We start from the raw sequence: 12,217 nt of genomic DNA on the forward strand, positions 1-12,217 counted from the left end.
ACAGGTCTTCCTACGGATCTATTGCACTTTTCTCTGTTCCAGGTCGCTTGGGCTAGTAAGCTGATTCACAGTTTGAAACCAAGCATTGTACCATATATTTAAAACTAAGTATACTATGGTACAAGATTGGTTTTATTGATTCTTGATTTCTCAAATGGTATATGTAGTAGTAAAGAAATATGTGTTAGTCACATTTATTAATGTTTATCTAGGTGCCCAGTTTCAGTTGGCAGTACGACATTTGCTCCTATAATGGGACACTGTATGCTTGAAAAAATTGGTTTGTGCCCGTTAAATATCTTTTTTGCCCTTTCATTTTAGAGTTATATATGTGTTTGAACAAACAAGTTTTTTGTGTGCCCTTCAAACTTTAAACTTAATTTAAGAAAGTTCAGGTTATGTTTATTGCTGAGCTCTTAAAACAATGTATCCAAGTATATTGTTACCTTGTGTTTCCTTCCAAGGGTCTTGCGTATAAGCACCTGGACTTTTTTTTTTTTGTATGGCTTTCAACTGGATGTTCGGTATGGGGGGGTGGGGTGTCAGTCTAAATAAAATCTCAGCATAGCTATTCTGCCAGAGGAGAAAATATTATTAATTTGTTGTATTTCAGATAATATATATAATAAATATACTAGTCTTGGAGGAGGATTTGTCCTATTCAGTGCTATTTTCGGTTGTAATCAGAATCCTATTCCCTTTTTAACGTACAGTAAAATGGGCATTAGCCTGGTGAGGGATCCATTCCCATCTGAACTGAAGCAAACTCATCATGTACTCCCAATGAATATGCTTGACTACATATTCCTGCCCAACTGAAGGGGAGCAGCATACATAAATTTATTCCAGGTTGTTGGATTATAGACAATAGTTTATCAATTTTTGCAGCCTTGCAATATTTCTACTACTTAGCTTACTCTCATTTTTAGAATGAGATTTGTACCTAAAGGAAGTCACATGAAATTTCTTTGGATTCAGTTGTACATAATATTGTAGAATTTTTACTTAATTATTTCATAAAGTGTAATTTACAGTGTTCTGACAATCCATGCTTCTTAGTTATTCCATCTATTGGTGGAATCATATCAGCACAGTACAGCAATGTTGTCAGGTCATGGCTCATATTCACCCTTGGCATATGTCTTCAGTATCTCAATGGGATGTATCATTATTTCTGGAAGCACTGTTTACTGTTCCCTTGAAACCACAAGTTTGTTTTTGTCTTTTGCTACTACCTCAGCCAGACTTGTAACTGAGCTACAGGCATTATCTTGCTATTCCCCTCTTTGGTGTTCTTTTGGAATAAGGTAATTTTATGGCCTTTTCCAGAATTTCTGCCTAGAGTTGATAACTGGTCCTATGGCTCTCTAAAAGTTGGTTTCTTTCATGTAATTAGCAAGAGTCCATGAGCTAGTGACGTATGGGATATACATTCCTACCAGGAGGGGAAAAGTTTCCCAAACCTCAAAATGCCTACAAATACACCCCTCACCACACCCACAATTCAGTTTTACAAACTTTGCCTCCCGTGGAGGTGGTGAAGTAAGTTTGTGCTAGATTCTACGTTGATATGCGCTTTCCAGCAGGCTGGAGCCTGGTTTTCCTCTCAGAGTGCAGTGAATGTCAGAGGGATGTGAAGAGAGTATTGCCTATTTGAATTCAATGGTCTCCTTCTACGGGATCTATTTCATAGGTTCTCTGTTATCGGTCATAGAGATTCATCTCTTACCTCCCTTTTCAGATCGACGATATACTCTTATATACCATTACCTCTACTGATTCTCGTTTCAGTACTGGTTTGGCTATCTACTATATGTAGATGAGTGTCCTGGGGTAAGTAAGTCTTATTTTTTGTGACACTGTAAGCTATGGTTGGGCACTTTATATGTAAAGTTCTAAATATATGTCTTTAAACTTATATTTGCCATGATTCAGGATGATCAATATTCCTTATTTCAGACAGTCAGTTTCATTATTTGGGATAATGCATATGAATAATCAATTTTTTTCTTACCTTAAAAATTGTTTCAATTGACTTTTTTCCCTGTGGGCTGTTAGGCTCGCGGGAGCTGAAAATGCTTCAATTTATTGCGTCATTTTTGGCGCAGACTTTTTTGGCGCAAATTTTTTTTTTGTCATTTCCGGCGTCATACTTGATGCTGGAAGTTGTTCGTGTTTGCGTCATTTTTTTGAGGTTTTGCGCCAAAAATGTCGTCGTCACCGGATGTGGCGTCATTCTTGGCGCCAAAAAATTTAAGGCGCCAATAATGTGGGCGTCATTCTTGTCTCCACCTTTTTTTCACATTATTTCAGTCTCATTTTTCATTGCTTCTGGTTGCTAGAGGCTTGTTCATTGGCATTTTTTTCCCATTCCTGAAACTGTCATTTAAGGAATTTGATAAATTTTGCTTTATATGTTGTTTTTTCTTTTACATATTGCAAGATGTCTCAAATTGACCCTGGATCAGAATCTACTTCTGGAAAGACGCTGCCTGATGCTGTTTCTACCAAAGTTAAGTGCATTTGTTGTAAACTTGTGGTAACTGTTCCTCCGGCTGTAGTTTGTGATGAATGTCATGATAAACTTGCTAATGCAGATAGTATTTCCATTAGTAATATACCATTACCTGTTGCTGTTCCTTCAACATCTAATACTCAGGATGTTCCTGTTAATATAAAAGAATTTGTTTCTAAATCTATTAGGAAGGCTATGTCTGTTATTCCCCCTTCCAGTAAACGTAAAAGGTCTTTTAAAACTTCTCATTTTTCAGATGAATTTTTAAATGACCGTCATTATTCTGATTTGTCTGTTTCTGATGAGGATTTTTCTGGTTCAGAGGATTCTGTCTCAGATATTGACACTGATAAATCTTAATATTTATTTAAAATGGAATTTATTCGCTCTTTACTTAAAGAAGTTTTAATCGCATTAGAGATGGAGGAATCTAGTCCTCTTGATACTAAATCTACTAAGCGTTTAAATTCGGTTTTTAAGCCTCCTATAGTTATTCCAGAAGTTTTTCCTGTCCCTGATGCTATTTCTGAAGTAATTTCTAGGGAATGGAATAATCTTGGTACTTCATTTACTCCTTCTCAAAGGTTTAAGAAATTGTATCCTGTGCCATCTGACAGATTAGAGTTTTGGGACAAAATCCCTAAAGTTGATGGGGCTATCTCTACTCTTGCTAAACGTACTACTATTCCTACGGCAGATAGTACTTCCTTTAAGGATCCTTTAGATAGGAAGATTGATTCCTTTCTAAGGAAGGCTTATTTATGTTCAGGTAATCTTTTTAGGCCTGCTATTTCTTTGGCTGATGTTGCTGCCGCTTCCACTTTTTGGTTGGAGGCTTTAGCACAACAAGTATCAGACCATAATACTCATAGCATTGTTAAACTTCTTCAACATGCTAATAACTTTATTTGTGATGCCATCTTTGATATCATTAGAGTTGATGTCAGGTATATGTCTTTAGCTATTTTAGCTAGAAGAGCTTTATGGCTTAAAACTTGGAATGCAGATTTGTCTTCTAAGTCAACTTTGCTTTCTCTTTCTTTCCAAGGTAATAAATTATTTGGTTCCCAGTTGGATTCTATTATTTCAACTGTTACTGGGGGGAAAGGAACTTTTTTGCCTCAGGATAAAAAATCTAAAGGTAAATATAGGGCTGCTAATCGTTTTCGTTCCTTTCGCCAGAATAAGGAACAGAAGCCTGACCCTTCCCCTAAAGGAACGGTTTCTGTTTGGAAACCTTCTCCAATCTGGAATAAATCCAAGCCTTTTAGAAAGTCAAAACCAGCTCCCAAGTCCACATGAAGGTGCAGCCCTCATTCCAGCACAGCTGGTAGGGGGCAGGTTACGATTTTTCAAAGACATTTGGATCAATTCGATTCACAGTCTTTGGATTCAGAACATTGTTTCACAAGGGTACAGAATAGGTTTCAAGGTAAGGCCGCCTGCGAAGAGATTTTTTCTCTCTCGCATTCCAATAAACCCAGTGAAGGCTCAGGCATTTCTGAAATGTGTTTCAGATCTAGAGTTGGCTGGAGTAATTGTGCCAGTTCCAGTTCTGGAACAGGGTCTGAGGTTTTACTCAAATCTATTCATTGTACCAAAGAAGGAGAATTCCTTCAGACCAGTTCTGGATCTAAAGATATTGAATCGTTATGTAAGGATACCAACATTCAAAATGGTAACTATAAGGACTATTCTGCCTTTTGTTCAGCATGGGCATTATATGTCCACAATAGATTTACAGGATGCATATCTTCATATTCCGATTCATCCAGATCACTTTCAGTTTCTGAGATTTTACCAGTTTGTGGCCCTTCCGTTTGGCCTAGCAACAGCTCCAAGGATCTTTTCAAAGGTTCTCGGTGCCCTTCTCTCTGTAATCAGAGAAGAGGGTATTGCGGTATTTCCTTATTTGGACGATATCTTAGTACTTGCTCAGTCTTCACATTCTGCAGAATCTCATACGAATCAACTTGTGTCGTTTCTTCAAAGACATGGTTGGAGGATCAATTTATCAAAGAGTTCGTTGATTCCTCAGACTCAGGCAACCTTTTTGGGTTTTCAAATAGATTCAGTGTCCATGACCCTGTCTCTAACAGAAAAGAGACGTCTGAAATTGGTTTCAGCCTGTCGAAACCTTCAGTCTCAATCATTCCCTTCGGTAGCTTTATGCATGGAAATTCTAGGTCTCATGACTGCTGCATCGGACGCGATCCCCTTTGCTCATTTTCACATGCGACCTCTTCAGCTTTGTATGCTGAACCAATGGTGCAGGGATTATACAAATATATCACAATTAATATCCTTAAATCCCAATGTACTATACTCTCTGACGTGGTGGATAGATCACCATTGTTTAGTCCAAGGAGCTTCTTTTGTTCGTCCAACCTGGACTGTGATCTCAACAGATGCGAGTCTGTCAGGTTGGGGGGCTGTATGGGGATCTCTGACAGCGCAGGGGGGTTGGGAATCCCAGGAGGCGAGATTACCAATCAACATTTTGGTACTCCGTGCGATTTTCAGAGCTCTTCAGTTCTGGCCTCTTCTGAAGAGAGAATCGTTTATTTGTTTTCAGACAGACAATGTCACAACCGTGGCATATGTCAATCAGGGTGGGACTCACAGTCCTCAGGGTATGAAAGAAGTATCTTGGATACTTGTATGGGCGGAATCCAGCTCCTGTCTAATTTCTGCGGTTCACATCCCAGGTGTAGACAATTGGGAAGCGGATTATCTCAGTCGCCAGATGTTACATCCGGGCGAATGGTCCCTTCACCCAGAGGTATTTCTTCAGATTGTTCAAATCTGGGGACTTCCAGAAATAGATCTGATGGCCTCTCATCTAACCAAGAAACTTCCCAGGTATCTGTCCAGATCCAGGGAACCTCAGGCGGAGGCAGTGGACGCGTTGTCGCTTCCTTGGAATTATCATACTGCCTATATCTTTCCGCCTCTAGTTCTTCTTCCAAAAGTGATTTCCAAAATTCTAATGGAATGTTCGTTTGTACTGCTGGTGGCTCCAGCATGGCCTCACAGGTTTTGGTATGCCGATCTCATTCGGATGGCCAGTTGCCAACCTTGGACTCTTCCGTTAAGACCAGATCTTCTATCTCAAGGCCCTTTTTTTCATCAGGATCTCAAATCCTTAAATTTAAAGGTATGGAAATTGAACGCTTGATTCTTAGTCATAGAGGTTTCTCTGACTCGGTAATTAATACTATGTTACAGGCTCGTAAATCTGTGTCTAGGAGGATTTATTATCGAGTCTGGAAGACTTACATTTCTTGGTGTTCTTGTCATAAATTTTCCTGGCATTCTTTTAGAATTCCTAGAATTTTACAGTTTCTTCAGGATGGTTTGGGTAAAGGTTTGTCTGCAAGCTCCTTGAAAGGACAAATCTCTGCTCTTTCTGTTCTTTTTCACAGAAAGATTGCTAATCTTCCTGATATTCATTGTTTTGTACAGGCTTTGGTTCGTATCAGACCTGTCATTAAGTCAATCTCTCCTCCTTGGAGTCTTAATTTGGTTCTGAGGGCTTTACAAGCTCCTCCGTTTGAACCTATGCATTCTCTGGACATTAAATTACTTTCTTGGAAAGTTCTGTTCCTTTTGGCCATCTCTTCTGCTAGAAGAGTTTCTGAGTTATCTGCTCTTTCTTGTGAATCTCCTTTGATGATATTTCATCAGGATAAGGCAGTGTTGCGGACTTCATTTAAATTTTTACCTAAGCTTGTGAATTCTGACAACATTAGTAGAGAAATTGTTGTTTCTTCATTGTGTCCTAATCCTAAGAATTCAAAGGAGAGATCTTTACATTCTTTGGATGTAGTAAGAGCTTTGAAATATTATGTTGAAGCTACTAAAGATTTTAGAAAGACTTCTAGTCTATTTGTTATCTTTTCTGGGTCCAGAAAAGGTCAGAAGGCCTCCGCCATTTCTTTGGCGTCTTGGTTAAAGTCTTTGATTCATCATGCTTATGTAGAGTCGGGTAAATCCCCGCCTCAAAGAATTACGGCTCATTCTACTAGGTCAGTTTCTACTTCCTGGGCGTTTAGGAATGAAGCTTCTGTTGATCAGATTTGCAAAGCAGCAACTTGGTCTTCTTTGCATACTTTTACTAAATTCTACCATTTTGATGTGTTTTTCTTCTTCTGAAGCAGTTTTTAGTAGAAAAGTACTTCAGGCAGCTGTTTCAGTTTGATTCTTCTGCTTATAATTTCAGTTTTTTTCATTATTGAGATTAAAACTTTTGTTTTGGGTTGTGGATTATTTTTCAGTGGAATTGGCTGTCTTTATTTTATCCCTCCCTCTCTAGTGACTCTTGCGTGGAAGTTCCACATCTTGGGTATATATTATCCCATACGTCACTAGCTCATGGACTCTTGCTAATTACATGAAAGAAAACATAATTTATGTAAGAACTTACCTGATAAATTAATTTCTTTCATATTAGCAAGAGTCCATGAGGCCCACCCCTCTTTTGTGGTGGTTATAATTTTTTTGTATAAAGCACAATTATTCCAATTCCTTATTTTGATGCTTTCGCTCCTTTCTTATCACCCCACTTCTTGGCTATTCGTTAAACTGAATTGTGGGTGTGGTGAGGGGTGTATTTGTAGGCATTTTGAGGTTTGGGAAACTTTTCATCTCCTGGTAGGAATGTATATCCCATACGTCACTAGCTCATGGACTCTTGCTAATATGAAAGAAATTAATTTATCAGGTAAGTTCTTACATAAATTATGTTTTCCCCTTGTTTTGTCCTGATCAAAGCCAATAAAATAGCTTTAGAAGTGGTTTCTCTTTCTTCACATATATTTTGGCATGGCATAAAACTGAAGGGAAATTGATAGGATACTTGTTTTTCAACGAGGATAATGCTGATAGTGTTTGCTTGCAAGGACAATGATTTCTAGGTGGATTGTTTGCTGCACAACAGTTGATCAAGTAATAAAGACGCATGGTGCTCTGGGAGTAAATGCTTATTCCGCAGTGGCAGTTTCTTCTTCCTTGGCAGCTGACACAGTCATATTTTCCAAGAAAACCGTAAGACAGAAGTATAACATTCTCTTCACATGTTGCTGAAGTACTATTAATTGGATGATCATGCCTCTTCTGAGACCAAATTTGGAAGCAAAATCCCATTTTTTTTCTTTCTAAATAAATAGCATTTTTCAGCACAATTTGCATAGTTCATATTTTATTATTCTGCCAAGCATTGTTATATACTTCCTCATAAATTTTCATTGGTAAGTGCTACTAGGTTGTGCTAAGATAAAGAGATATTAAATTATATGTGCTGGCATTGTTATCTTGGCCACTGACTTCCAATCCTTTTGTGAATGCTTTGTAACTAAGGTGTGTTGGCATAAGGGGGAGGAGCTTTATTTCCACCTCAGAATAGTGGAGGAGCTTTTAGTTTCTCTTAATTTTTGATCAAGTTCTAATTTAATTAAACTTAATGGAGACATTTATGGTTTGTTTTTGTTTTTTTCATTGTAGAGTTTGTCCATTTCCTTGTTGATTATCTTCATAATCTTTTAATTATTATCATGAAGGTCATATAAAAGCTGCTTGTTCTGGTGAATTATAGTCTTCTCTATACACTTGATATTTTGTTCTGCTATTGTGTAAACTGCTTATTTTAATGATGTTTTTATAAATTATTCAAGTCAAAATAAACTTTAAAGGGACACTGTACCCAAATTTTTTCTTTCATGATTCAGATAGAGCATGCAATTTTCAGCAACTTTCTAATTTACTCCTATGATCAAATTTTATTCATTCTCTTGGTATCTTTATTTTAAAGGCAAGAATTTAAGTTTAGATGCCGGCCCATTTTTGGTGAACAACCTGGGTTGTCCTTGCTGATTGGACAGCACCAATAAACAAGTGTTGTCCATGGTTCTGAACCACAAATTGGCTGGCTCCTTAGCTTAGATGCCTTCTTTTTCAAATAAAGAAAGCAAGAGAACGAAGAAAAATTGATAATAGGAGTAAATTAGAAAGTTGCTTAAAATTGCTTGCTCTGTATGAATCACAAAAGAAAATTTTTTGGTTCAGTGTCCCTTTAATGATTCAGATAGAGCATGCAATTTTAAGCAACTTTCTAATTTTCTCCTTTTTTCCCATTTTTCTTTGTTCTCTTGCTATCGTTATTTGAATTTGTACTTAGTAGCCGGCCTATTTTTGGTTCAGGACCTGGGTAGCGCTTTGATTGGTGGCTACATTTAGACACCAATCAGAAAGTGCTACCCAGGTTCTGAACCAAAAATAGCCCGGCTCCTATGCTTATAATCTTGCTTTTTCAAATAGAGATAGCAAGAGGACAAAGAAAAAATGATAATAGGAGTAATTTAGAAAGTTGCTTAAAATTGCATGCTCTATCTGAATCATGAAAGTATAATTTTGACTAGACTATTCCAGTTACCAGTACCAGTATGTAATTCTGGCCACTTGTCCTGTACATCTTGCATTGTTAGTTCTATACTTCTGAGAACACTTAGGTTTTGTCCTAATACATCCACTCTCCTATGCTTCTCTGAACTTATCCACCAAGCCTATAACGTGAGCTCATACAGAGGAGGAGAATCCGAAGCATCTTAGAAACATCAAAGTAGTAATGATGTAAGACAATGATTTGTTCTCTCAGTGTAGAGAGAAGTTTACAGGTAGTCCTTTGTAACCATACTTGGTTTGCTTACATGAGATATGGTATATAGAAAGGAATGGATGGAATACATGTAAATTAAATCTACCTCTCCCAGATATAATAGTTTGATTTTGTATACTCAGTGTATTCATTTTGTATTACAGCCTTCATTTTCATGTGATCCAATAAATATGTTGCTATTTTTTTTTATCGTGCTTCATAGTGCGATTATGTTAAACTCTTGAAGAAAAACTACTTACCTTTTTATGTTTCCCCCCTTTAAATAAATCCTTTACAGGTGCAGAAGGACTGGGGTTTAGCATAACATCAAGAGATGTTCCACTTGGCGGGTCGGCTCCCATTTATGTCAAGAACATACTTCCCAGAGGAGCCGCTATTTATGATGGGCGATTGAAAGCTGGTGACAGACTCTTAGAGGTATGTACTTTAAATATTGGTACGGTACTGCTTTTAGAAATAGTGGGTTCTACAAAGAAAAAGTACTCTCTCATAATATTGTGACTGTAAAAGTTGCATAAATGATATATTTTAGAGAGACAGCACCTTTCAGCACAATTAGCAGGTTTTTGCAGCCTTATGAGGCAGGTGGCATAAAAATCAGTATAGTCATATACCTCACAATATCTACTCACCATTTTCCAGCAAAGCATAGTACATCCAGTCTTTATAGACAAATGGCAGCAATTACGTAAACACATTGCAATTTTTATAAAAATGTTAAATGAAACAACTTTGCATTATGTTTTCATTATTTTTTTATTCCTTTCATGCTTTTTTTTTGTTGCTAAAATGTAAAATAAAAATCCCTTCTACATAATTGGCTTTAACTGATAACTGCAAAGCAAAACATTTTATACTAACGCAATGACCAATGCTAGTCGTCTTGTCTGCAAACACAAGCCCGGATTGGTCCATTCAAATAAGGCAAATGGTGGGTGGAGTTTTACTATTAAAAACAAATGCAATAAGAATCATTATTTTTGGTTTTGAAAACATTTAAACTTGGCTGATGGATTTTTCTAAAGCAACACAACATAAATATCTTGTAATTAGCAGGTTTTTACTGTCCCTTTAATCATCTACTAGTAAAAGTAATTACTGTTTATCTGCAGCATACGCACATATCCTGTGAGAGCCTGTGCACCAGTAGGCAAACACCGCACCTACTCAGAGAGTCAGCGGTGGCTTGTATGACACAATTTATGTCTTCACAGAAGCAATACACACCATCTTCAGCTCTCTGAGCTTAAATACTGGTGCACGGCCCTCACAGCATATGTGCGTATTCTGCAGAAAAAACAGTAATAACTTTTACAAGAAGCATTTTTGCTAATGGAAGTATATTGCAAAAATGCTATTTCAAATTGAAATTCATTTGTGCACATTTCAATTTTGACCTTTCTATCCCTTAAACTAAACTATAATTTATACTATATTTTAAGCTGTGATGAGAGCAAATCATAACTGCTATAGGTCAGTTTTGTTCCGAGTCTAGACTGCGCCAGTGGTCCTCACTCTAAATTGAATTGGAGCTTTTGTAATATTCTTTCTTTTTTCCTTTTCATTTGAAGCTGTAATAATTTTCTTATTATGTTTTTTTGCTCCTACTATAAAATAAATGTTTCCTGACTTCCTCACACCATCACATTATGTCATTTCCACAAAACAAGAGTTCAGCAGATGTGTGTGGGTTTTGGGCATTGAAATGCAAGTGGTTTTGCTATTCGATGCGTCTTGTGGGATTTCAGAGGGGGGGGGGGGGGGAAAGCACTTTTGAAATTTTCCAAATGCCAGTCTACACTAAAATTGTTATTGTTTAAAAAGATAGATAATGCCTTTACTACCCATTCACCAGCTTTGTACAACCAACATATTAATATACTTTATAACATTTAAACCTCTAAATTTCTGCCTGTTTCTAAGCCACTACAGACTCTTATCAAATGCTTTTGTATTAGCTTTTCACAACAGGAGACTGCTAGTTCATGTGTGCCATATAGATAATATTGTGCTCATGCCCGGGGAGTTATTTAAGAGTCAGCTTAACACAGCACTAATGGGCTAAAATGCAAGCAAGTGATAGATAATAATTAAAAAGTTGTGTGATCAGAAGATGCTTAGATACAAGGTAATCACAGAGGTAAAAAGTAGATTAATATAACTGTGTTGGCTGTGCAAAACTGGGGAATGGGTAATAAAGGGATTATCTATATTTCTATTGCAGACTTTCCCTTTTAATAAGCATTAATTCAAATGAAAATAAGCTAAGTATAATGTATAGCACTTTCTCTAATTTGTTGGAAGAATAGTTCTAGTACATTTAATTGGATTCCTTTTGTTTAGCTTTTGTCTGCATGAGTTGGTTTCTTTGTAGAGAATTGTTGTGTTTTCTGCAAATCAGTATTTTATGAAATAGAAACATTTTGAGCAGTAATTGTAAATGCATTATAACATTCACCTATGTCATTTAAAGGGGGACATAAAGCTCAAAAATGTTTTCTTCATGATTCAGACAGAGCCAACAACTTTCTAATTTACTTCTATTATCAAATGTTCTTTGTTTAGTTTTTGTATGTTTGGTTGAAAAGCAGGGATATGAGCTCAGGAGTGTGCACGTGTCTGGTGCACTGTGTGGTAGCAGTTTTGCAAGAATGCTATCCATTTGCAAGAGCACTATTTCCTGACATATAGTTTGCCAGACACTTACCCACATATCTCTCTTCAACAAACAATACAATGGGAATGAAACAAATTTGATAATAGAAGTAAATTAGAATATTGTTTTTATTGAATGCTCTGTCTGACACACAAAAGAAAATATTTGGTTTTTAAGAACTCTTAGTTGTAATAAAAAAAAAAATCAACGCCCCTCAAAATGTTTAAGGATAGGCTAAAAAAAGCAAACCATGTTATTCTGCCTGTGTTTCCTGTAATTTACCTTTGCATATTATGCTTTCTCCACTCCCCCCTACAGAGACTGAAGTGTTAGCAGCAGTTTGTCTGACCATGTTAGCTAGTGATTTCTTAGG

At 36.8% G+C, this 12,217-nt stretch overlaps 1 protein-coding gene across 5 annotated transcripts in view; it reads left to right on the plus strand.

Moving 5' to 3' along the window:
- PARD3 (par-3 family cell polarity regulator) overlaps positions 1 to 12,217 on the plus strand; it is a 1,150,653-nt gene that overhangs the window by 639,501 nt on the left and 498,935 nt on the right. For all 5 annotated transcript variants that reach the window (XM_053713848.1, XM_053713850.1, XM_053713851.1 and 2 more), the window contains exon 10: positions 9,466 to 9,605. In XM_053713848.1, the coding sequence (XP_053569823.1) occupies positions 9,466 to 9,605 (140 nt within the window). The remainder of the gene's footprint in view (positions 1 to 9,465; positions 9,606 to 12,217) is intronic.

Source organism: Bombina bombina, chromosome 5 (genome assembly GCF_027579735.1).
Source record: "Bombina bombina isolate aBomBom1 chromosome 5, aBomBom1.pri, whole genome shotgun sequence".
Classification (NCBI taxonomy): domain Eukaryota; kingdom Metazoa; phylum Chordata; class Amphibia; order Anura; family Bombinatoridae; genus Bombina; species Bombina bombina.